Here is a 26826-nt window from a genome sequence, read left to right on the forward strand (position 1 = left end):
CGGTCATCACACTTCCCTCCTCATCATGCAGCCTTTCTTTCAGATTTTATTATTCATATTCATGTCTGAGATCACATGCTTCTCCCAAAATTTTATTTTTACACACTCACAGAGGTAATTTCCACTTGCATAGCAATTATTATTTGCAAACCACTAGTCTTGAACATCAAAAGCAGCATATAAAGATAATATTAGCAATGTACCAGAGAACACCTAGAAGGAGAGCAATGCCTGAAGAACATGGGTCGTCCCCATCTGTCCAAGAGGTTCAGTCAGCAACTGGTTTCCTAATCACCACAAATTCATTTTCCATGTACTTGCTGCAATTATGCTATTGAAACATGCAGGTCTGGGTTTTTTTTTTTTTCCCTTCCCTTACTCTGAACAGAATTCATTTTTAATGTCTACTGCAGAAGGCCAATATGATACAAAAACCCCAAACATTTCACTACTCATGCACTCTTATTCATAATATCATATCAAATTGCTGAAGTAGTACCATATGGCGCTTGAGCACCAAGCCAGAACAAGTTGTTCAGCTTGTCATAATCTCAAAAGCTGCAGAAAACTTAAATAATTTCTCTATGAAGTGGAAGATCTTTGGGTTTAATATAACTCATCAGAAATGGATTCTGCATTTTCCTCCTATTATTTCCCATGCTTTCTCTGATTCACATGCCATTTTCCAGTGCGAGCTATCAGTATAAGTGGCTACAACTACAGGGCTGAAAGGCTTTAAAAGCATCCTGTCCATACTTTCTTCTCGATCGCTCATCATCAAATTGAATGGATAAACATATTTCTCAATCAGATATATAATTATAAATAAAAAAAGTTCAACCAGAAAGACTGAATGAAAAAGATAATTGAAACTCCCACACTTTGATTCAACCCTTAAAGCAATACCCTCCATTGTAAAATATCCACACTTCCACCCACGCTGCCCTTGAGAAATCACAGCAGCCTTTCCAGAAAACTGGAGTGGTGACATTTAACTGGTGCGTAAGTCCAAGGAGAGACAACGGTGGGAACGCTCATGACAGATTGCTCTGTATTTACATCTATTTACATCCTCAATTCCTAGCGTCACTGTGAGTCTACCTGTTGTGTTATTTTATTTTTTTAATATTTCTTACTCTCATGCCTGAGAAGGTTTAGAGTGACATGGGATCAGAAGCTGAAGGTGCAAGAACTAGAGACAGATGAGACTTCAGCCAACCTCACAGTATTCAGGGCTTGTGATCAACTCTGATTTCCAATGGCTGTGCGGCAGCATTCATACCATTCGAGAGGTCTTCCTGGGATCACCCACCAGCAAAAATCATAGAATCACAGAATCATGTCAGTTGGAAGAGACCATCAGGATCACCGAGTCCAACCATAAACTCACTCTAGCACTAAACCATGTCCCTAAGAACCTTGTCTAAATGCCTTTTAGACCCCTCCAGGGATTGTGACTCCATCACTTCCTTGGGCAAAATGTGAAGGTAGAAGCAGGGAAAACCCAAAATTGAGGGACAGGAGACAAGTCTAAGGGGAGCACTGGGAATGTGAGGACATGAGGAAGGCAGGTATGTAGGCTACAGCATTGTTCTGGAGGGCACTCCTCAAAGGGAAGGCTTCTTTTAGCAGCTGCTTAATCAATTGAAGAATAACAAGGACATCACCAAACCAAGCAGAATTTCCTAGTCCTCCTTGGCATATATGTTCAAGTTTCGTTCACATATGGGATTAGGACAGGCAAGAAGCAGTGCCGAGAACTGTAGGCTGGCACAGGCAGTACAGAGACAACTTACTACACAGCCTTTTGCTTAAAATTAAAATAGAACTGGGACATGTCTTCTGGAGCTATCATGTATTGGGAGTTTCCAGAAAAAAATCCCCATTTCTATAATGGTTACATATGTGATTGTTCTTTTTTTTCTTAGCTATATGGAGAAAAAGCGACTCATCACCAGCCCAAAGGAAAAAGCACTTGGCTGCATGGGGGAAGACAGGATTTGGCACATCTGCGGCTTCACAGAAGGAAAGGAAGAGCTCTTTAAAAAAAAGCAAAAAGAGCAGAGTATATCGAAGATAAATAAGTGAAAGGAATTGGTCCTCCATCCCTGATGAAAAGATGATGTAAAAATATTGAAAACCTCCATGGCTGCACCCACTGGCAGCACCGCTGCCCTTTGCACACCCGTGTGGCTGGTTTGGCCACTTGCACCAGCTTTGCTGAGAGATTTTGCTCTCTCAACCAGGCACAAGAAGGTTTGAGAGCCAGTGGAGGGTCATCCCTGTCCACACATGTCGTTACTACCCAGACATCTGTGTCTGAGTCTGCAGTCTCCCCGTGTTACTGGGAGGAACTGGGAGGGCACTGAACGGCTCCACAGCCCCAGGCTGGGGGTCACTCCTGCCCTGCAGATGTTCCCACGCTGCTCTGCTCTTTCTTCAAAGGGCTTTTACCTTTAAAGATGTGAAACAACACACAAAGTCAAGGAGGACCATCCCCACGCTGTTTTTCTTTAGTCTAAGGGCCCATCTCCTGCCACAGCAGAGAAGAAACGTGAAATGGTGCTAAGCTGTGCAGATGCACACTTTAAATCACTGAGGCACAAGGCAGGATTTGCTAAGACACCCAGGTAAATGGGAGGGAGAAAGAAAATGAGAATTAGAGGAAGTCTGCGGTAGAAGGGGTCTGGAGAGCAGGACCAGTACGTGCAGCCTTCCCTAACCCCTGGCCCCAGCAGCTCCCATTTGTGGCTCTAAACAATACAGCATCCTCAAGAAATTAAGGATTTTTTAAAGTCTGGAGAGGCTAAAAAGGAGAAAACAGAATAAAATATTTCATATGGGCAGCTTTGACATGCCTTGGTCTAGGTCTTCTATCAGTACAGCCTCACGGGAATGTTACAAGCAGAAATAGGGAGCCAGCCTCGATGGCTTGCTTACCGCGGGCTTACCGGCAGCAAGAGCCCAGAAGACACAAGATTTTAGGTTACGTTAAATCATGTGTTGAAAGCACCTTATCCCAGAGAAGAAAAGAGGAAATGAAGCTGTTGTGTGTTATTAGCAGCTCCCTTTGATGAATCCTTTCCAATTCTACCACCTTTTTGTGAATACTTCATTTCTTGAAAAACGATTTTGATGGAGCCAACATGGGCAGAACTTCAGAACGGGATTACAAGAGAGAAGATGAATTGTGAGAGACAGCACCCATTAACCTGGGCCGGAAAACTCCCCCCAGTCTCCACTAACTCCTCAAATGCCTGATGCATAATTATTGTAAAGAACAATGCAAAGGGAAACTCAAGTTTTCCTTACTTTAAGATCATACCATTCAGCATTTATTCTCCTCTTTGAACATTATACACACTCAGTGCTCAGTACTTATGAACACCCTCTATCCAATTAATACCCCATTAAGTCGCATGCCTGCAGTGACTTTATCCTCAGACCACTGTATGGTAGCTTTTAACTCCATAATACCCTGGCATTATTACCATATTAGACTACAAGGGATTGATCCAAAGCTCACGGAGGTTAATGAGGGCTCATTAAACTTTGAATTAGGCCCTAACTGCTCAGCAAACATGAAGCTAAAGGGAACAGTTCGCGTCAGATAAGATGACAGAGGACATAGTAAGCTTCAAAGCAGAATATCGAATGCTGATCATGGCGCGGGGAGGCAATAACGGGAAATGTGTACAGAAAGCAGCCAGGAGAGACAATTATGAAGTTACACCCAATATCAAGCAGGATAGATTTGCGCCTATATAAATATATATTGCTTAGTCTGACTCTGATGTGATTTTGTCATCATATGGTTACACATGGCGTAATATTGACATTATGGCTTTCCTTTAGATTTTAGCTTTGAATTTCAGCTGGGGAGTATGATACTAGAGACTTGAAATCAGTATGACTCCTTCCCTAATTACTGATTAATCAAGAGCTAAGGTTGCTTACATAAAGAGTCATGGGGAGGAGGAGGAAGTCTCATTAAGAACAAGAGGTTAAAAAAAACAAAGAGAAAGGGGACATTTAACAACTGAACGGATACAGAAAGAGAAGAAAAAGAGTTGATTTCCTAATAGCATGTTATACCTGAATGTTACATTTTGTATTCATGTCTAATTAAAAAATTATAAGAAAACATTTTAATACTTGCAAATACCATGGTTTATGGTTCAAAAGGAATAACAAAGTTTTTTTTTCTTTTAACGACTTCGGAAATACATATATGTTGTGTCATTCCGTCCCTTAGGTGCTCAAAAGGCACAGCAGCTGTTTCATAAATTTTGAATTGCCTTTTCCTTTAGCATACAAAAATCTGCGCCATAAACATAACACTGTCTGAAAAATATTCGGTAAACCCAGACAGTTGTTGGAAAAGCTTCCTCCGATATTTAAATTCCTCTCTTAACAGGAGTTTCCCTGCAAAAACAGATGCTAACGAATAGTGGTTTTGCCATCAAGCTGAATGTGAATGCTTTGGTGCAGCATTTTCTTTTTTCCATGGAGACATTAGAGGGTGCATTTCCCATCACTAAAAGAAAACTGCCACCTTGCTTCTCAGGTCTTTGCTTTCAAATAATAAATAACTGCTATAATCTTCCGTGAAAGATTTATGCTCTGATGATGTCTGATTCTTCTACTCTAATTTCTTTTAAGATGCAGTTGAACGCCATTTACTGGTAAGTAAATTATGTCATCACCCCATTGCAAACCATACCATTGAAAATGTAAGCTGGCCAAACATTTATTTTTGTTTGCTAACTCACAGAAATCCCTTTCAGAGGGCTGTGGATTAATGAGCAACACTTTTTAGTGCAGATCCTTAATCTTAATTTCTTTCCCTCTCTCCACTAATACGCTCCCTTCCAGTGCTGTTACTCCAGAAATAACTCCGGCTAGCTCACAGTGTGGTCAGAAACTGCCTTGCAGCTGCCACACTTTCCAAAGTGATGTGGAAGTACAGCAAATTGGCCATTTCCACTGAATTTTTCATAGTCCTGTAACAGCAAGGGCACCACATTTCCACCTCTTCCCCCAAAGGAGTTTCAGGAGCAGAGGTGGCTGCTGGAGGACCAGGCGTTGCCAGCTCCTCTAAAGGGACAAATCACCAGCCCCACATCCAATCTTTTCACAAAACAATGTGCGCTTTCCATTTTTTTGGGGCAGAAACAATAAGTCCATGTGGCCTTTCCCCTTCCTTAAACTGCCACACTTTTTACAACAATAAAATTATCTTCTTCACTTAAATAAATGTTATAGCTCACAATGCAAACAAATAAGACTACAGCAAAACAGCCTGAAAGGGCTTACAAACCCAAGCACAGATGAAAAAACCTCCTCAGGTCACACAACATTTTGATTAAAACGATGGGAGATTAGGAGTCAAAACAGAAGTCCAGAAGGTGAACCATCCCAGCTCTGCCTGCCAGCACTACGGCATTTAAACATCTGTTAGTTTTTCCACTAGAAACTTTTGGTTTCATCAGGTTTGTAACTTGAGTCATAGAGGCTTCAGTCCTGGTCTCCAAAACCCCACAGTAGAATTGCTCAGGTAAAGCTTTGCAAGGTGAGCACATGCCCAGGTGGTTCATCATGACACAGCTGGATAGGCTGCATGATTTTTTTTTTCCCAGTTATATCTCCCATATACACATTCCAGAAACCATTCATGGAAAGAGACCCCTTATATGCCAGAGTTTTCTAAAGCACCACCTTACAAGAACAAGGGCCCATGCCGACACCCCCAGGCACTGTCTCCCTGCTTGCTGTCGACATCCAGGACCAGGTTAGTGATGAAGCACAACCCCACACAGCGCAGAGCTTGGCCAGGGCTCAGCTCCATCAATATCAAATGACAAGGCACACCCAATCCCCACTTTTACTCTTTTGTCAGCTTGCTCTCTTCCACACAAGATTCTTGAGCTTTCATCAGAGCAGCTTCCTTTGCTTTCCCCTCCAACAACTTCTGGCTGAGTCCTGCACCATGTTTCAAAAAGCCACTCACCTTTAAGTCCTTCATCAGCACATCTCCCTCATCTTTAATGAAACATAAACAGTTCCTGCTCTTCCTAGAGGCTTCTTCTATGGAGTATCCACAGTCAGGGTCAGCTACACTCTAACACACCTCATTCATCCACAGAGATGAAGACAAAACCTCCTGCACCTACAGCCAACCCCATCCCTCTTAAAGGGTGAGCTCACCCTGCCCAGGTGCTGCTGCGGCTTGATGGGATGCAGGAGTTTCTATTGGTTCATGAAGGACAAAGAAATTCAGTTCTCTTTACCTAGTGCCAAAAATATGAAACCAAGGTCTGCTGGCTGGCTTTTCAGGGCAGGCTCCTGGCTTGATGTCTATCAGGAAAAAAAGAATATGCTTGCATGGCACATGCAAAGGCTTGGATGTGTGTGCACATCTGGAAGTGTGGCCTCTGTATGCCTGCAGTGCACACAGAGAAAAGTACATAAAATTGGGAAGAAAAACTGTGTGGCTGAAAAGGTTGGTCCTGCCTAACGCCAAAAGTTTGGTCTTAATCCAGTAAGGCACTATCCATGTCCTTAGTTTCCAGTCACTGAACAGACTCAGAAGAGCCACTGGATCTACTTAAAGGCTCAAATTTAGGCACGTACTTAAAATCTCTGCTGAACAAGGGCCAAAATCTTCAGTACCATCTGCAGATACCCAAACTGCCTTGGGCAAAATGTTTCCCTTAATATAATCCAAGGTTTTGTTTGTTTGTTTTTAAGTTGTCTAACTGTTCAGATAGGAGGAAAATGTCCTTTAAATTAAGGAAACTAGCAACAAATATGAATGTTATTAAAAATATGGTAAGAGCTATGGGAAAGTAGAAATTGCAAAGAAATGGGACCTTTAATGAAACTGGTAAACCGTGGTACATCCGCTCTTTGCTGCCCCATCATCTAACCATGGTTTACACCTCTCATCAGTTGGCATTAGAGACAGCTGAGAAAGAATTTAGACAGTGACACCTTTAACATTGAAAATCTCAGCTGTTACAAATAAAACAATTAACTGCAGCAGCGAAAGCTTAAAATTAGCCTAAGAGCAAATTCTCTAAAATCTTAAAAGCTGACATCTGAAATTCCAGGGTGCTGAATTTAATTCTTCAGTGGTGCAGCTTAGTAAGAACATACGCAGTAGTAAGGAAACAGAAAGCATGGATGGTTTTTTTTTTGCTTAATATCTCATTCCAGCCTGATACAGTGAATTTCAGCAGCAGCCTAGCTGTCAAGGTTGTATCTGTACCATCATTCTGCAAATCCAAACTCACACCCACGCAGCACCGCTATGTCTTTGGGACTCCATTTCAACCCGCCAAGTCTCACAGTAACCTATTACTAATGTGGGTGATGAGTGTTAAATAATGAACTACTGCAGCAAAGAGGCAGATTGCAAGTTCTTTGTTCGTGTCTCAGCTTTTTTCATTATTACTGTTTTTCTTTGGAAAAGGCACAAGCAAAAGTAAAGCTTTTTTTCTTAGCAAATTAACCCACTGTTTTTGTGTACACTCTGTCTTTACAGGTTTTTCAGTAGCTTTCATGAACTGTGTACATTAGCTCTGACTATGCCCTCCTGTCTTTGCCTCTACACATAATGACAGCCATACTGAGCGGCTATTACAGTTATCTCACTTTCTGGAGAGGATGGGGATGTAATGATATGTTGCAATATGTGCAATGGGATATTACAGCTAAATACTCTTCGGAGTGATTGATGAACTATTTTGCAGCACTCCTGGCGCGCTAGTTCAAGCCAAGGGGTGCTTATCCTTCTGTGCTTCCTACGTATCCTGCTCCCGAGGTGAACTTGGAGCAGGAGCTAAAAGGTAGAGGCTGGAAGGGGGTCGTGAAGGAGGAACTGACTGAGACCCAGCAGAGAACAGGAGCTGTGGCTTAGTCCCTGGATCGTGGTGTGGAAGCACCTTGGAGTCACTCTGAAAACACGCTAGCAGACCCAATGCACAGATGTAGCAGCTGAACTCAGGCACAAAATGAAGTGACTGAATATAACCATCAACAAAAGATTTCTGCATACTCAATAAAGCTTGAGTCCATTATGAGATTCTTCAAGTAACCCGAGGAAAAGTCCAGGTACCGATCACTGGAGAGTGCTGCTCACGGCCATGGCAAGGGCTCTGCTGTCTTGAACAAAGCCACTCATCTTTTCTGCCTCAGTTTCTTATTTGTGAAAGAAAGGCAACACTCACTTATGCAAACAGGTTGAAAAGATCAGATACTGTATGGAAAAACACCTAAGAAAAGACCGTATGGATCTAACTTACAATTTTTATTTAACAGTTGGTTGTAAGGTCACAAATACCTGCTAGTATATCCCAGCCCACTGCCTCAGGGAGATACTGAATGACTGCAAAACAGTTTAAAACATCGTACATGAGGTGAGACCAAAGGTCTGTTATCCCAGTACCCCCAGTCTGACTCACTGCACCCCGGATTTTCACTGTCCTTCATTTTTCATAACTTCTCTGTTTTTCTTGCTTGCAAAATTGGTTGCTACTCGATGGCTTTCGTTTCTAGGAACGTATTAGCACAAGTCTGAGCAGGATTTGTACCAACAGCAGGTAACCATTAATGTACATGGACCGAAGTTTTAAGAGGCCAAGTGCCAAAAACAAACATTGATCCTGCAATGACAGAACCTGGACCCCGACCTGACTTTAACCCATACTATGGAAAATCAACCAAAAAAGTAACATCCCAAGATTCTGCATTTTGGAAAATGGCAAAATCTCAAAGGCAGTACTTTTAGCTGAATTGGGCAACGGGTGTTCTTGATATTTGTCTGTGAAGTGTCAATCACCTTAAAATCTCAACCTTACTTACAACGGTTCTCCTTGAGTAAGTAACAAGGCTGGGCAGGCAAAATGAAATTCTTCAGTAATACACCGACAAACTCAGAACCACAAGGCACCAAATTCCCCTTCAGTCTGGATTTGAATGCATAAATAAATAAGGCTCCTGCATTTATTTCTGCTAGAAGATTGTGTTATTCCATTCTGCAATTATGGAAAAATGCAGAGCACAGGCAAGATTTAGCGTCTGAGTTTTTGCTGCAAGACTTATGTCAGTAGAAAGGCATTTGTGCTCTTGGGAATCAAAGTGAGATTCACCCATTTGTGGCAGGTGTTTTAAGCACTCAGCCTAACAATCTACCCACGCATGGCACTACAGCAATTCAACGACTAAATTAAATCTCTGAATATTAAATTAATGATGGAAATCTAAAATATTAATATATTCTAATTGAATATTCTCCGATAAATTATCTAGGCATTCTCAGCAATTTGATTTTACTTTCATTTCTTAAGGAACTTTCAGCTGCATAAATACAGCTATTAAAGCAATTCAAAAAGGGAACATTTTCTGCTCAGACAAGAGAACTCCAAACACAAAGAATCTAAAAATTTCTTTCATATGATTGATTAAATCATAGAGCCCAAGACAGCTGAATCATTAAATGACTGCTTTCCTTCAGTCCCTCTGGCTTTAGCAAGGACAATATAAATTCCCCATGGGTCTGAATATAAGGAAATACAATATGTATAATTACAGTATAGGCTTGAATGCTGTTGTAAGAGAATTTCAAATGGAGCATTTATGCTGTAGCTGCACTTTTCAATTCATAACACTGCGTGTGTGTGAGCATGTAAAGCCCATAAAGCGTCGGGCATCTGCTTTCTTCGACCTAGATTCCCAAATGGTGTATGCTGGTGTAGCCCCACCAGCTTTGGCAGAGACATATGAATATGCACCAGGATCTGGCCTCTTATTTCTGTGAAATGCTGGAGATGAAGAACGACATGTTGATACGCCCGGGAGATGGCAAACAAAGGAATGCAGTTTGAGGAATATATATACATAGTGTGGTATGTGTTTAGGAACATGCTTTAAATGGCATGTTTATAAGAAATTTCAAAGGGATGCATCAAGGAAGTAGCAATGTGTCGTATTTCCCTTCCTCCATTCACTCCAAGAGTCCCAAGTCCTGGTTTGGTAACACACACAGAGGACGGATCAATCCCAGATCCAAGACCGTGGCAACATGAACGCTTAAAGAATCATTTTCCTGCTGATCTTTCTCTCTTTGGTGTCGGGTTGGTTTGTGGCACGAAATCACTGTCAAGAGCCAAGAGCTGTTGCAGTCTACATCCTTCAACCAGCTTTCAGGCACACGCTGTGCCTCTACAGAGTAACATAAATGCACAACGTTCTATTTCCTCTCCACCCTTTGGTCAATAAAGACCAAATCATCTAACTTCTTAACTTCAGTTGGCGATGCTCACAGGGGCACCAAAGATGAGATTCTGCAAGTTCTGGAGCCCAAACAGCAATTTTTTTTTTTTTTTTTGTGACTGGTAAGGCAAAAGAAACATCTGCTCCTGTGAAGAACAAGCAAGATCTAGGCCTATTTGTAATGAAGGCTGTCTGCATCTCTCTGAGGAAAAGCAAGGTCTGATGTCCTTTGGGAAGCATTTGCAAGGCCTTTTCTCAACAAACCTTCTCTCACCACAGACAGATGCCATCTGTCTTGCAGCTGTGAGCTAATGGATTCTGAACTGCCAATTTCACAGCAACGTGGTTGATAGAAGAGGCATGAGGGATTTCCTACAATAAAACTACTTAAAACAATGTAAAGGTGGAAGCTGAAATGGTCGTGAAGAACAATGTCAATATTGAGGGCTGATGGTCCAAGCCAGTGGGGATTTTGCAGCTCAGTGTAACTCGTGTCTCTCCAACACTGGGGTTTTAGACTGTTGGAGAAGTGTCTCACTACACTGATTTTCAGCGCCAGGATGGGCTATAGCACACAAATAGGCCATGGAGCTCTTGAGTGTGCTATTAACCTTTTCCATATTAAGCATCCAATTTCACCGTACAGCTTAACATGTGCTAAACCCACCCATAAATCCACCACAGGGTTTACTAGAGTGCTAAGAGGAGGTCTCTGCTCCATCAACAGGTACCGTGCCTCACAAAACCCAACCCAGCACCACCTCTGACAAGAAGCAACGCAAGGGTCTTCAGGAATATTATATTCCGTCGACTTTCCAAACCACTTCAGGACTTTCTGATTAAATTTACATAAGATGCATCCTTCCCTCTTATTTTCTGTTATACACATTAGATTATTTCTAGTATTCTTGTGTCTGAGATCACCAGCGCTCGGATACGAGAGAGCATGCTGTGCCTGTCATGTACAATCAAGGCAGTTTGTTAAGAGCACCAAGATGCTGTCTTGGTCATCCTCAGTCTATCTTCATGGCAGTCTAATGAGAATTAACAAGTTGTTTATCATAAGACATCTAATGGGCAAATGCCACATTTTTCGGTTCCAAGTTTGACAAAGGCAAGGTGGAAAAATTACACATTAGTGTAATGTGACCAAAGGCCATTTCTGTGCAGGACGGTTGGTCTTTTAATTGATTTTCACGCAGCCCAGTGAGGTGGGCCAAGACTTCAGCCTTGAAAACTGACTCGATATTCCTGTTAGAACAAGTTAGAGACTTGCTTGTGGATCAAAAACTGAGATACTTTTTGAAGTTCAAAAGAGGATGAAATACAAGATTAGCGAACAGATAATTAGATAATAGATAATTAAGAATTAGCTACACATGTAGCTAAAAAGGATGAGTCAGTGAGAAAATAGATGGTACTCAGCAAGGGTGCAACTATTTAATATGTTATCTTAGTTGATCAGTGTGCCTGCATGAGTCATTTGCTTGCAGAAGGAGGGGGATTTCATATTGGTTTTGTATTTTTAATAGGCATTTTTATGGACCTCATAGTTATAATAATGAAAGTACCTGACAATTAGTAATAAAATTATCCTCACTACAGAAAAATATTTCACAGCATGGAAAGTATTCCTAATACAAAGGTGGAAGGGAAACACAAGGAAATTAAACCCAAGATTTTCATAAATGTTTTCAAAATAAACAAGCATATATCAATAAAATTTGATAACTGTTTTCTCAGCTCAAAGACAAACCCAAAATTTGCAAAACATTTTTAATACCAATAAAAATAGTTCTTAGCTTATACACGTCAGCTGTTTATTTAAACTCTTTGAAGAATAAGTAAATCTTTTCAGCAGCCAAAACTAATCAGAAATTCCTATTACTATCTTTTTACATATTATTTTTCTGAAATACATTTCCTAGTTAATATGGTTGATGCATACGAACAGACACGAATGTTCCTTTGAAAGTAAAAACCCTGTAATTAACAGAGGGGTTTTTTGGCAGGGATAATGTTGTGACGTCTTCCTTTTTTCTCTTTTTTTCTAAAAACTTTTTCATTTAATGTATTTTATCAGAATGAAATGGTTTAATGAGCAGAGAATTACAGTTGATCCCAGCTGAACCAGATAGGGCTGCATTTTGAGGTATGTGGCTCCCATCAAGCTACATTCACCTTTGCTATGATTTAAACTTCATTCAGGCACAGCCTTGCTAAAAATACTGACAAGTAGCTAATCAACTTCCAAAAAATGGAATTTTTACCTTCACAATAGGAAGCAGGAGTAGGAGGGAACCCGAAAGATTTGCCTATGCATTTCAAATTAGTCTGACCTATAAAAACGCAAACAGCAAGTGCTACTATGAGAATGTACTTGTGGTAGGGCTTTTTGGTTTTTAAATATTCAGATTTTTCATGTCATCCCTTCCTTTCCTTGGAGGTAACCAGAATCAAAGATATCATAATGGAGGGACTGGTTTCCATTAGTTATATCTACGAAATATAAGCTCAAGCAGGGCTCTCCAGACCAAAAAAAGTCCAGTGTCCAGGAACTAGTGTTGGGTTTGAACGCTTTATTTAAACTAGCAGAGAAAACTGGCAGACTTCCCTCTGTACAAATGGGATCTGAGCTGTAAGTTCACATGTGCACTTCTAGCTCCAGCTTGTAAGCAGATCGACACAAAAATATTCAGCGCCCAGTTAGCAAAAGCATGTGAAATCAGATCAAAACTGTTACCTAGATCTAGGAGACAGCAGAATGCTCCAGGGAAACCTGAAGATTATGTGGATGGAAATAATCAGACAGCGCTGGTCTTTGAAGATGTTGATTTGTCCTATTCTGGATAATTAAAGAGCAAAGTCTAACAGAGGAAATGGTACCTCCTGCTAGGAATCACCCAAGCTTCACGTTCAGGGGCCAGCAAAGGGGCCAGATGCTGCAGATGAGCAGAAACTCAACCCAAGCCTGAAACATCAGGGGCCTCACGCTCCATCAAGCTGCACTCTTTGTACCACCTTCCCTGTCATTACGATACTGTGTGTCAGATGAAAAGGAAAGCAGCCCTTTGTAAGCCTCTTTTTTTTCTTTTCCACCCCATTTTTTACTTCATTTTCAATGTTTTCTCTAGCATATGTATTTAAAAACTGCAGTGGAATATACCGCTGGCAATCTGGGAGCTCTGTGTTTCCACCAGCTAGGTTATCTTTCCAAGGTTACTCGTAGTTTAAGTGATGAATATCAATTCTTCTGTGCCTATATAAAATTTATTATTTGTCACTTTCATCAATACTGGAGTTTTGCATTCTTGAGTCCTTCTGTTTCATCTCCAGACTGTAGGGGTAAAAAGTGCCACACAGATTTCAGTCTTTATAAATCAACAAATTCGTCATGGTAAGGTGGTGCCACGTTGTCCTCTCACCATCCAGTCAAAGCTCAAAAGAAATCAGCAGGGAGTGGGACATGGCACAAATTCATTTTGCAAGTACTCCGCTTATTTTTCACAAGAATTCAGGAATTATTCTAAATTATTAATCTGATTTAGAAAGACATGTTTGACACATCAGATATTTCTCCTCTTCCGAAATTTCTTCAGCTTAGTAGGATGACACCTTAACGGGTCACTCCATACCAGCATTGCTGACCACACAAAGACTCGGCTTCCCTCCCTGTTTTTCCAGGACAGACATAAAAACATTTGCCACGTGGTACCTTTTTATTCCTTGTTGTACTTCCCTAATTGGACAAAGACATGACACCAGCAATTCAAGTTCACCCAATACTTGGTCAATTGGGAACATGCACCTTCAGTCACTGTATGAGGTTCACCTGAACTTGTAAAGGACTGGGTAAACTCCTTTTTTCCTCCCAGACATGGGTTGTGCAGACAAGCATCACGTAATCACTGTGAAGCAGGTAACGATGTCAACTCATTTGAATCTAGGCACTGTTTCAAGATGAACTTCTGAGAAAAGACACCAACGACACACCAGTGTTCCTCAAAATAAATCCTGAAATTTTATAATTGTCACAATTTGCTTCCAAGGGAAGAGCTGAAACAGTCTGCCAGAGAATTCTTTTTTTTACAGCTAATCTTTCTACCGCTCCAAGAACTGAAACCAGCACCCGCAAGAGGAATAGCAACATATATTTATATTTTGCTAACACTTATCAACAGCAATAATATATCAACCAAATGTGTCTGTCACAGGTCCATTTTCCCTTCTTTTTCTTTTCCTGTCATTCACTACTCATTACAGAAAACCACGTGGGTAAACTCGATCTCCGAGATCATCTTTGTAGAGAAACGAGCCGCACAGCGATGCTGAGGGATCCATCTGCAGCGGGGCCGGCAGCCAAACCCCCACCCCACCGCGCATCTGCACCCCGGCTCTGCGACGGGAGGGGAGGACATGGAGCCCCCTCGTCACTCGGTGTCACCAAGCCCAGCTTTACACCTGCAGTCGTTCTGTGGATGACAGCACGGGCAAAGTGCCATCTTGGCATCAACGTCAGCGTCTCTTGAGGGCTGGGCTGGAAGGGGGCGATTAGGCTGGCGTTCAGCCTGGGGAGGGAAAACCGGGGCAAGGCGCTTTGGCAAAGCCGTGTTTCAGCAGTGTGTAAATGCAACTTTTCTTGCATGAGGGAGGAAAAGCAGAGAGTTTGTGCTTCACAGAATCACAGAATGTCAGGGGTTGGAAGGGACCTGGAAAGCTCATCCAGTGCAATCCCCCCATGGAGCAGGAACACCCAGATGAGGTTACACAGGAAGGTGTCCAGGCGGGTTGTAATGTCTGCAGAGAAGGAGACTCCACAACCCCCCTGGGCAGCCTGGGCCAGGCTCTGCCACCCTCACCATGAAAAAGTTTCTTCTCATATTTAAGTGGAACCTCCTGTGTTTCGGTTTGCACCCATTGCCCCTTGTCCGATCATTGGTTGTCACCGAGAAGAGCCTGGCTCCATCCTCCTGACACTCACCCTTCAGATATTGATAACTGTTAATGAGGTCACACCTCAGTCTCCTCTTGTCCAGCTCCAGAGCCCCAGCTCCCTCAGCCTTTCCTCACACGGGAGATGCTCCACTCCCTTCAGCATCTTTGTTGCCCTGCTCTGGACCCTCTCCAGCAGTTCCCTGTCCTGCTGGAACTGAGGGGCCCAGAACTGGACACAATATTCCAGCTGCGGTCTCTTCAAGCCACACTCCCCATTCCATGAGCTTGGAGCACCCCTACGACTTCACCAGACCCACTGTGAGATTACCATCATTATTACTATTTCTTTATTTTTTTTTCAGCTTACCCGAACCAGCTGTTGTGGAAAGGGTCCTCTGGAGTTCTCTGGCACGTTGATGGGTGGGATGACCCAGTCTCGCTTCTGCCGCCGCAGGCCGTTCACGCTGCGGTGCTGGCGCCAGGGGAGCAGGGTGTCACTTTGCTGCTGTACCAGCTCTCCAGGCAGGGTCTTGTGTCCTTTTGGCTGTTTTGGAAACAACAGAGCAAAACCAGTGAGCTCCTCCTTGTTTCTTAGGACTTCTCCCAACAGCGGTGCTTCCCTGAGAGCAAACGGTCACATGTAACTGTGAAAATCATTGTTATTAATGTGATATATTTCTGCATCATAAAGACACAATATGCTTTACTGGCAACTCTGCTGCCACTTCATTTTCACAAATATATGGAGTTGTCACTGTCAAATCAAAATGCCTCCCAGAATATATCGTCTTCATTACAGCAGCTGCAGGGAGCTTTAGCGGCACATTAGGGTAAAGAAGTTTCTGCAAATTTCTAATAAATGCAACCTATCGGAACACAGAAAAAGGAAGATAATTCCTTTACAGCCTATGTCATGGGTCCAGTTTTATACCCTGCTCCTTGGCATTTGCAGGGTTACAAACACTTGTGTCCTGCCAAACCAAACAAACCACAACCCGAGGGAGTGTCAGCTCCATGGATGCGAAGGTGAATTAGTTCAATTTCGCAGTAATTCATGAGGAATGACCTTTTCATAAATGCTGGGTTTTGAAGACAAATCCCAAATACCCATCTCTCCACACAGCCTACGAAGTGTAACACATCTCAGTCAGTAAATAATTTTCCTTATTTGGGGCACCTCTGAGTCCTTCTTTGTGATTTTTGTGGTTTTTTGTTTTTTGAACTAGGGATTCTGCCCATGGCATCCTTTGGTGTTGGACACTGTGGCATAAAAATGGAAATGGTGGGACCATAGTTTGGACTTTGAGTTCAGTTCGTTATTAGAAAATTTCTGCCTTATGGAATGATGAATCAATGAAATGTGGATTTGAAGAGGCTCTTCAGAGGTTAATACTTAATATATTTAATACTTAAATAGTCCTTGCCCTTCTAGGATTCCAGGCATTACTTCTAGAAAGTCTGCAGAAAAGATAAGGAACAAAGACAAGGGGTTTTTTTCACTATATGGTGACCTGCACTCGCACCAGAAAATGTTCAAACTTTGATAAATCAGAAACACTGCAAGCCACATGCTCTTCATTTGAGGTAAGATCTAGTGGGAATACTACTCTCTGAATTTTATATTTTTAGCTCTTTTTCTTAAAAAACAAAACACAAAAGGCAACGTCTCAAAACCCAATAACACTGTAGGAAAAACCAGCAAATTATTTTTTGAGGGTCCTGCAATTTTAAGCCACACTCAGTTTTAGTCTTACTCCAAACACACGAAGTCAAACATCCTACAAACATTTGCAAGTATTTATCTGAAGGCACTGATTTAATTGCTTCAGGGGTTTATAGTTAGACGTGAATCCATCCATTAGTACATTTCAGCTCTTGATCTGGAAGTGCAACAAAGCTGGGGAGTCACCCCAAAGCTATATAGTATAGATACAAAAACTAAACAGTATATGGAGCTGAGTGGTGTCTCCAAAGCTCCATGGATGCCCAGAGCTGGGCACAGCAGCAGGGAGGCCGTTCTCACAGCTCGGTCGTGGCTCCAACCGGTGTTACCTGTGGAGGGCAGACATCCACTGGCTGCAGCTGTTGGAAGCGTTTGTGCAAAAATGCAGCTATTTTTACTGCAAACCTTAGAAAATGAGCCAGTTCCAGAGCTGAATTTTCACGGAACAGACAAATACAGTCTTTTTCAGTTGCACACGTAGCCACTTTTCTCAAATCACTAACTCACGCCAGCAAGGTGACTGCTGTTTATGCTGTTTCATACACCTTCGACAAGCACTGTCACTAAACTGCTGCAAGATCACTACACCACTGTTCAATATTTAGATATAAGTGTATAAGTGTATAATGAACAAAGAGACAGCATCAGATGCGGGAGGAGGAGACTTTCTTGGGATATTCAAGATACTGTGGAGCTTGCCCTTCCTAGGGATGCAATTTTCTGTATCTGATAGTTTTCATCTAAAAAGAGTTTTATCACCAGGAAGATATATTTTCTGAACACTGATGAAAACAATATTATCTAAAGAAGATACCCAGAAATGAATGTCACCATGAAATAGAACTACCAAGCGTGAGCTACAGAAAAGTGGATATTCCCCCCTTTATTTTTTTTTAATTGGCTTGCGATTCCCAAATGGGGATCCTTTGAGAGCAGGTATTTGGATCAGTTTATATAATTGGCAAGTGAGCGTGGGGACAGATTATGAAAGGATGGTCAAATAATTTGTGCTCTGCTGAGTTTACACAGTGGAATGAGTCTGAACTAAAGACAGACTTGAGAATTAACATGAATCCCAAAGCTCCATGTATACTGGAATAATTAGTGTCAGCTCAGCAAGGCAGTACCAGCCTTTTTAGTCTTTATGAAATATTTGCTGGCAGGTGACTAGACAGTGACTAGCTTGCTTGTCACTCTTGATGATGTTTTCCTACATTAGAATAAATCATCAACATGACTCTGAATTCGGTATGTACAACTTCAAAAGCGTCTTGCAACAACAATTTTTTTTTCTTTCTTTTAAACAACAGCTCTTTTTTATCTTCATTTGTTGACGATGCATTCCCATGACCTTAATTTCTCTGGTGTTGTTTAAATACGTTGTACATGTTTTCTGCTGTTTAAAAGCTGTGAGACAAATGCAGTAACAAAGTCTGGTGAGTACAAATGCCAGAACTACTCAGATCTCTGACTGAAACATCCAAGAACATCTCTGGAATAACAGCAACGACCAACTGCGAGCCCCAGAAACCTCTCCTGTACTTTTGAATTTGCAAGGATCTAAAGTTCAACTCAAAAGCAGAACGTGGCATCAAATTAAATTAATTATAAAATACAGCTTCCAGTTCTGGTTTTGCCGAATAACAGTTTTCACTGAGATAACAACTGCTCCTTCTCTCATGGCCTTACTGGCCATATGTTTTCCAGAACCTTAGGCAGGCATTTTCAAAAGATAAAATATTCTCTACCTTTTGTAGTGTCATCAGAACACAATCTGTCCATAGTCCTTCTCACAAGCAAATCGAGTGCCTCTCGTGCCACCGCCTTAGGGTGGTTTCCCTCCCGTTGCTTTCGCGAGGTGCCGTCACCCCCTCACAGATGGTGAAAGGACGACAGGCGCTTGCAGCAAAACGGAGAAGCCAGTTCATGAAACACACGGCCAGTGGGAAAATAAATCCACTTGCCATTCTCAAAATTATGCGGTGGCATTTATAATTCGTTACAACAGGATCAAACACCAAAGATGGAAGGTGTGAGCATGGCCTTTGACAATACACAGACAATTAAATGAGGATATAAAATAGTCAGATAATTCAGTAATTATGCTTGTCTATTACTTTACGACATTGACAAACCAGAGAAATACATCTGAACCAAAACAGATGAGAACCTTCCATTCAAGCAGAAAAAATGATTACAAAGTGTGGGATGAAGAAAAACAACAGGAGAAAAGACCATGCTGGGACGTTTTATTTGTTATGATTCTGGATTCAGTATGATCTAATGCCTTAGTATTCATATCAGGGCATAATTTTTTAGAGCTCGCTAATGAAGTGATGCAAAGTGTGCCATGCTAGCTGTATTATTTAAAGCCGACATTCTGCAAACCTGGAGTCAAGACTTTCCTCTGAGTTGTCCAGTGTCTCTTCCAATGGTCCTGTGGCCTGTAACTGTGACGTACGTGTGTAGGACGCCAACGGGGGCAAATGATAATGCAGCTTCTGCTAACAAAATGCTTCTTTCTCTGAAAAGTGCTACTCCAATATTTGTTGTGACAGGAATAGAGCCCTTCCGAGTTTGATCTCCCTGAGTTTGATCTGAAGACACGCTGATGACCTGAGGATTAACTGCAGCACAGTGTGGCAGAATCTACCCTACAATTCCCCTTGTGACTCTTTTGTTGGTTGTTTTTTGACTATCAGTTAAAATCAATTAAAACCAACTGAAGTCAAATGGAAACTGTTCACTAAGATGGCAGGTCAAGCCCTCAGAAAGCAATGAGAGGTTGAAGGAGTCACAGTCTCATCTACAGGGATTATGCAAAGATCTTTCTTTGCAAAGGCTGCTCCTCAGAAGGTGTAGGACTTTCCTAAGTCCATGTCAGTAGCTTCAATGGCATCTTCCTGGAGTAATTTCCCGTTGCTTTTCAGTCTAGAATTGCATTTAATGACGGTGAATACAACCTGCAGCATTTGGAAGAGGACATGTAAACAAACCCCTAGGGACTGTCAGACTTCTAAACCAAACAGATTTAGGAAACCTTACTCCAAAGTGGTGAGGTTGAACGCTGCTCCAACTAACTCCGTTTATGCCATGGCATTGAGAGATCTGGGAGAGTCCACATCTGCATTTTGCACTGGTAATGAAAGACAAGTCAGAATAGCCACCTAGTTTGTCTATAAACTCCTGTCAGTGTTGGTCTGTGCCTCGTCAGCCTTCCATTTGTTGGGAGACTCGGACTAAACTCAACCTCTATGCACAACAGAGCTCGAAAAATAATTTGCCAAAAGAACAACACACGTGGGATCCCCACAGCCCCTCCAGCCCATTCCTGCTCGTGAAAAGACGGCTGCGAGCCGCTGACTTTTCACTAGTCCTCGAATAAAACCAGTGAGTGTGAAGAAATACCAGCTTTCGCCTTCCGCTACACTTAGCAGTCGCCGGTCTCGCCAGCTGGCGCGTCTCCCCTCCCAGCCAACCTGCCTCCCATATCCCTCAGCCTCTGGCTACAGAGACATCTGGAAGTTATTATCCAGCAGAGCGTATCACAAACCCATTTACATAATATAATATCATATTTTGTGTTCCTGCTTAGCTGAACATTTTGGATCACTCTTATGTTTGGGTAAATAAGCCACCATTCCCCACGTATAAATAACAGGGCATCTTAGGGCACGTTTGTTGGAGATTATTAATTTTATAGGGTTCAACCAGCAAAACTAAATGCTCTAGATTCGGCACTAAAATATTTTATTCTTGCACTTGGAATAGAAGGTAACTGCGATCGGATGGGAGGTAATAAGGCTTCTATTTCCCAAGTGTGAAAATTATTTACGATTTAACCTGTGCTTTATTTATATGCCAGTCTTATTATTTTTACAGGATCTGCAACACTTTGGACTAGATATTTTTCAGAAAAGAAATAACACTTGGCTTGCTTTGCTTCCAGTGTCACTCCCAGGGTTTAACTGAGGCACTGTGTTTTTAATATATTTTTATCAATACAAGAGGACAGGAAGCCACCTTTAGTCCGTTGCTCAAACATCTCCTCTACCGAGGCGCATTTTCAAACCTGGTACCATTTTCTACCAAGGAAAAAAAAAAATCTGTTTAAAAATATTTAATCTGAAGCATTTTTGCTTGTTTCCATGGTAGCTACGGAAAGGACAGGATAAAATTATATTTACCAAACAGAAAATAAGACAATGAAAATATAGCTTAGTTCTTTAACAAAGGAAACATGAGAGTGCTGCAAAATAAACATTTGCATGAATTCTGTTCTAAGGAGGCAACATTTTGCTGACATCAGGGACAGCAGTGGAGAACGAATGAGCCTTTTTTTCCCAAAATGCACCATTTCTCCAGTTTTTGATCTTTTAGCAGAGAGAGATATTTGATTTTGTGTTCTTATACAATATAATGAAAGGGTTGCAGAACAAACAGAGAATTTATTTATTTTAGGGTAATTGATTCTTTTTTATTTAGGTCATTGCTGAACTCGCCAAAGTTGGAGACTAGAAAAAAATAGTTTTAGGAAGATCAGACTTTTTATTTTAGACTTTCATTTACTCCAGTCATTCTATGTGAAGGTATTCTGTAGGAATTCCACAGGTAAGGAATCCATAATCTTGTTTTTCTCCTTATCCACCCTCTATAAATCTGTTGTGACTATCTACATTAGCTCTATTTACTAATAGTTGTAAGCTGTGGTAAATTTAATCAAAGATAGCTTCATGTCACGTCCCATTACCATCTCGGCATAAATTGCTATTCATGAATGATTTGTGTCAAAGTGCTCTGAAAACTAGTGTTTTAGCAGCAAGATGTTCCAATGTGCACAGTTCTTCAGCAGGGGCATTAAATTAATGTGTTTGCAGAGAAGCCACTAATTGACAATGAGACGTGATTTTGGCAGTAGATTCCCACTTTAAAGATAATGAACAGTGTTCAGATACAGAGAAGAACCCCCCGTGCTCTTAAAACTATACTAATAATTTCTGGTATAAACAGGAATAGAGGGAACCAATCCTGACAGGGTATTTCAAGTGCCAAATCAAGTTGTTTGATCATCATGACTTACAAAAGCAAACAGTGGCATCTCAGATTTTGTGACTTTTATCAAATCTGGCTACATACAGTCAGGAATGTTATGTTTGGATAGGAACTCATTAAACAAAATTACCTCTCCATTTATAGAAACCATACAATCACAGTATAAAACATTTTAATTAAATCGGCTAGTTAAGCAAAAATTCATCACTTTTTATTTTTATTTTTTATCAGCTAGCAGTGGGGCTGCATAGAGCAGTTCACATTAGAGTCAATTAGGAAGAAAAATTGTCAGATTTGGCAAGTGCACGAGCTTCCAGAATACACCAGCTGACAGGGAAGAAAAAGTTTGACTAAAATCTACCAGAGTTACTGCACCCAGAGGAGGAGAAGGAGCCACGGAAAACACAGACACGTGCACTGGCCGTGCCAAACGTCCCCTCCCAAGGAGTCTGTGTCAAAGCTGAGCAACCACTTGTACGTGCACTGTTCTCTGACAGCTGAAAAATGGTGCATTTATGTAAATTTAAGGTTGTTAGGTATCTAGCCGGCTTTGCAGACTTTGGAAAATTTTATCTAATATAACTAATAACAGGCAATCAGTGTAGTTGAGGAATCAAAACGCTCCTTGGTGTTGCAGGGCTGCAAAGGAAGAAAAGGCTGAAGAAGAATAATAGCTAAAAGCAGGACATTTTTAAGCAGGGAGAACACAACACCCTGGTTTGTAATTCAAGCAGGAGATCCTTTCTTTACAAAAAAATGCAGCAGGACCCTTAGCAGGCAACTTTAATTAAATGCAAAGTCTGGATTCCAGAGAAAAGAGACACCCACTAGCTCTCAGCAAAACCCACAAGGTTGCCACAGAAGATGTCTATTTAAAAAACAAACAAACAAACAAACTCAGATTATTCTCTTTGATCAGAAAACCGAACAAGATGAGTGGCCCAGAGAAGGACCCTGTAGACATGGGCTGCAGCCAACACGCCAGCTTGTGCCTCGAGCCAGAACGGGGCTTCTCAGGTGGCTGCTGCGCAGGTGGCCCTGCTGGGACAGAAGATGGTCATTTCCCAGTACAATCTGCCTGAAATTCAGAAAAAAACTGAACTCATCCACACCTTCTGTTTGCCTCAATGTTTGGTGAATTACCACCGTTTTAAGTTGAAATGTGGTAAGTCATCAGGGCACTTCAATATGCTGCGCTTTCGTATGAGCAGAATAAGGACACCTGCAGAAAACACACAGTTGTGTTCATTACTGAGCAGACAAGAAACGCGAAAGGTATCGCCAAGGTGAGCGAAGTTTCGCCTGGGGTGGAGGGACAGAGCTGTGCTGAAATTCATTCTGCGGTTCCACACAGCACTGATCATTAGAGGTATCTCCTGCACCGGGCGCTGCTTTCAAGATTTCAAATGATGCTCTTCCTCCTCCATTCTCTGGAAGAATCACATACCGAAGCAGGCACAGAAGAAATCCATCTGCCTTTGGTGGAATCTTTTATGGTTCCCCCAGGTTTCAAGCACCTGTGATTCTCTTCTTGTCATTGTCAGGCTCTGAATCTTGCGAGAGCCTTCAGTGAACAGGAGAAGACGATACCACCCACAAAGCACAGCTCTCGATGCACTTTTCTGTCTCATTTTAAGGCTTGAACATCTTATCCCAACATGAAAAGTTCTGATGAGGCTGTTTCCTTGTAAAGCTCCCCACATCAACTTGACCTTTACACATTCCCTTTGTAAGATCTAATCTCGCAGTGCTTCTTAGGTAGGATTGTTTAAGAAACATCTAAATTACTGTTGTACTCTAACTTCTAGTGTTTACAAAAAGACACTTCTGTCTTCAAGTTAATGTCATTCTCATAATTGGAAGGAGCCATACACAATGGCTTCAGAACTACAATTACTTCTCAAGAGCATGGCTATTAAGTTACCGAAAACTACATACTTGTTACCTGTTCAGATACCTATAGGACAGGAATAAAGGTGGTAGGATCTCATCATACACTATAAAGTATAAACCACCCCTGCAGCTTGATATTAGCTCTCATTCTGCATGTCTTGTTCAGAAAAATGTATAAAATACTGGGCTAATAAGCTAAGTTCTTCTACCCAGATAAAACTTTTAACAAATAATTTGAAAGATTGTTTCAAAACACATTTCTTTTTCTTCTAGAACTCAGCCTACTGCAATTGTTCTTCATCACAGAAAGAAGTGGGAGTGAATTTACACCTTAATAAGCCTATGAAAAATTTTAATCTCATTTTTCTAAAGCCATGATGTTCAAAAGATACATGAATTAAAATAATCATAATGAATTAAATGTAACAATATTCCTTCTCTTCATAATGTTCGCAAGTAAAAAGATCACAGGAGATTTAAGAGATCACAAGCACCACTGCTACTTCAGCACAAAGCAAAGTAATTCAGTCTGGTACTTCTCCCTGGTGCCAGCGTGCGAGTTGTCCCTTTCAAGTTATCCTTTGGTTATTTCAAGAGGCTCTTGAGAAAAGGCTGTTTGCCTTTTATCCCCCAGTTCTGGAGTGCACCTAAGCAAATGCTTAAATTTGAACAAGTGAACACATCCAATTTATCTCCGTTTGCATGATTAAATTTAAGTGCATGTTTAAATGCTTTGCTGGATGGAGACAGACCTGGTCTCCTGAAGTTGGGAGGAACCAAAGCCCTTCTTCACCCTGAGCTTCGACCAACCAAGCTGGGCTAAAACAAAACTAGGTGGACGCACACAGACCCTAAAATAAAAGTTTATTTTACTGGATGTGCCTGCATGAAGCAATTTTTGTCTTTACTCAAATTCATGTTTACGCGCAACTGCCAACAGATTGCCACAGCACTGAAGGATTTTTTTAGGAAATTCAGTCCAAAATGTTTTTTGGAAGTGGCAGTCAGACTTCAGCGGTTGACAACAAAGAGCATGAAAACGGAGGTCAAAGGCTTTGATCTGGTGAGGGCAAGGCGCACATCACAGGCAGGCAGCACACGGCAGTCCAAGGGTTTTGTTTTATCAGAAAAACTTATTTCCACATAGGCAGTTCAGTCCTTAGGAGTTCCTTTTGTTTGAAGAAAGACAGATCTGGAGTGAATTTCACTTACGGATGATCTTTCTAGTACGGCTTTGAGCCTGACCCTTGGTAAGATGCTGACTGTTTAAGAACTAAATGCAGCAAGTGCAGCGCTCGGAAACTTCCCAGAGTGGGCTGATTTTCCAAGGCAATGAGCACCTGTATGTCATATCTTATCTTGGTTTCAGTGCAAGGCAATGTGATTCAACACACCTGAAAATCAGGCCAAGGAAGTTCACATGTTTTCACAAACAGCACTTCCACCTCATGCAATGATTAAATGCTACATGTTCAAATTCACTTTATCATGAGGTTACACAAGGTCACCTGATGCATCTTCATTAGACTTCCACAATTAACAGGAAAAATCGCACTTGTAACAATTATATGATACTCATTAGTCACCCGCTTTCTGACTTTTTTCCACTATTCTGATTTGTTAAAAACTCAAACGATGTCTCACAAGGTACCTAAAGTAAACAGAAATCACTGTATCTACCCTCACTATGATCAGCCAAGTTCTTGTCTCACTGATGAGGATACAGAAATAAAAATGATGCTGGCTGCTGTTTTACTGGACTTAGTTACTGCCTTGGATCCCCCACAGAGGTAGTTAAACGGGACAGCCCCAGCGTAATGACCCACTACTCAAAATGTGCATAAACATAAGCCAGAAAAAGGCAGGACGACAAATACCATCCCATTTCTTCAGCCCCTCTGTAGTGATCACACAGTGCGATGGGGCAAACTCCATCACCGTGATGCCGCGTACAACATCTCATCCCAACGCAGGGGAAGGACAGGGAACAAATGCGGCAGCTCTTTTTCCTGTTTCTTCCAGGTGCAGCCACTTGAGAGCATCAGGAAGAACAGGAGCATGGGAAGGACAACTCCTCCCTAAGCTCTTATTTCCTTCCATCAAGGGGAGGCTACATCTTCATCCCTGCACCGAGCATCCTGGCTGGAGCAATAACCCAGGTCATCAACACAATCAGTGCTGAATAAGCCTTTCCTTGCTAGGAGACCTTTGTATTTGTGATCAGCAATAAAAGGCTGTAGTGGAATTTAAAATCTCAGCCAGGTAAATGCCAGAGATGATTATTTAAAGGCTTTAAATAATAATAAAAAAAAAAGTCTGGCTGTAAGAATCAGCTTTTCACATTCATATTGTATAGCTCTGGACTCACACCTGGGTTATGAAAGAAGCCCAAAATAAGATGAGACATAATAAAACACGAGCTGGGCTTAGGCAAGGATTGATTTCTGACAGTAGTTCTCAATGTTTTAAGCACTAGCTGCATGCCCGTATATTTGCAAGATTTTAATTGCACAACTCCAAGTGATTTAACATTGCAAAAATTTACATATCTCCATACTCAGAATTTGAGAAGCTAAGACAATAAGAAGCTCAGGCTGACATAAACAGAATTCAAAGAAAACAGTATTCTTTTCCTAACATAAGTCACTGGCAGCAGATGACTGGCATCCTACATGTACTGAATATATCCTGTGTCTGCAAGCTCTTCTGACATGAATTCCTTTCTATGCTGTGTTTCTGTGACCATGATTTAAACCCATGAGTGAGAACTACAGAAAAATATCTAAACTAATAAAGAAAAAAAAAAATTGCCAGGCATGCCTTAATGTGCTTAGGCACATATAAGCACTGAAAAATAAAGATCAATATGGAAGAATGTGCCAGAACTTCAGATGGGACAAAACGACAGAGGGAATGGAGGGACAAGGGGGAGTTCAGAACATACAGAC

The 26826-nt window shown here is 41.5% G+C and overlaps 1 protein-coding gene across 1 annotated transcript in view; it reads right to left on the reverse strand.

Moving 5' to 3' along the window:
• Positions 1 to 26826, reverse strand: part of CDH4 (cadherin 4) — a 426117-nt gene that overhangs the window by 136605 nt on the left and 262686 nt on the right. The window contains exon 4 of the mRNA XM_082065460.1: positions 15578 to 15754. Coding sequence (XP_081921586.1) covers positions 15578 to 15754 — 177 coding nt within the window. The remainder of the gene's footprint in view (positions 1 to 15577; positions 15755 to 26826) is intronic.

Source organism: Streptopelia decaocto (genome assembly GCF_964273445.1).
Source record: "Streptopelia decaocto genome assembly, chromosome: 14".
Taxonomy (NCBI): Eukaryota; Metazoa; Chordata; class Aves; order Columbiformes; family Columbidae; genus Streptopelia; species Streptopelia decaocto.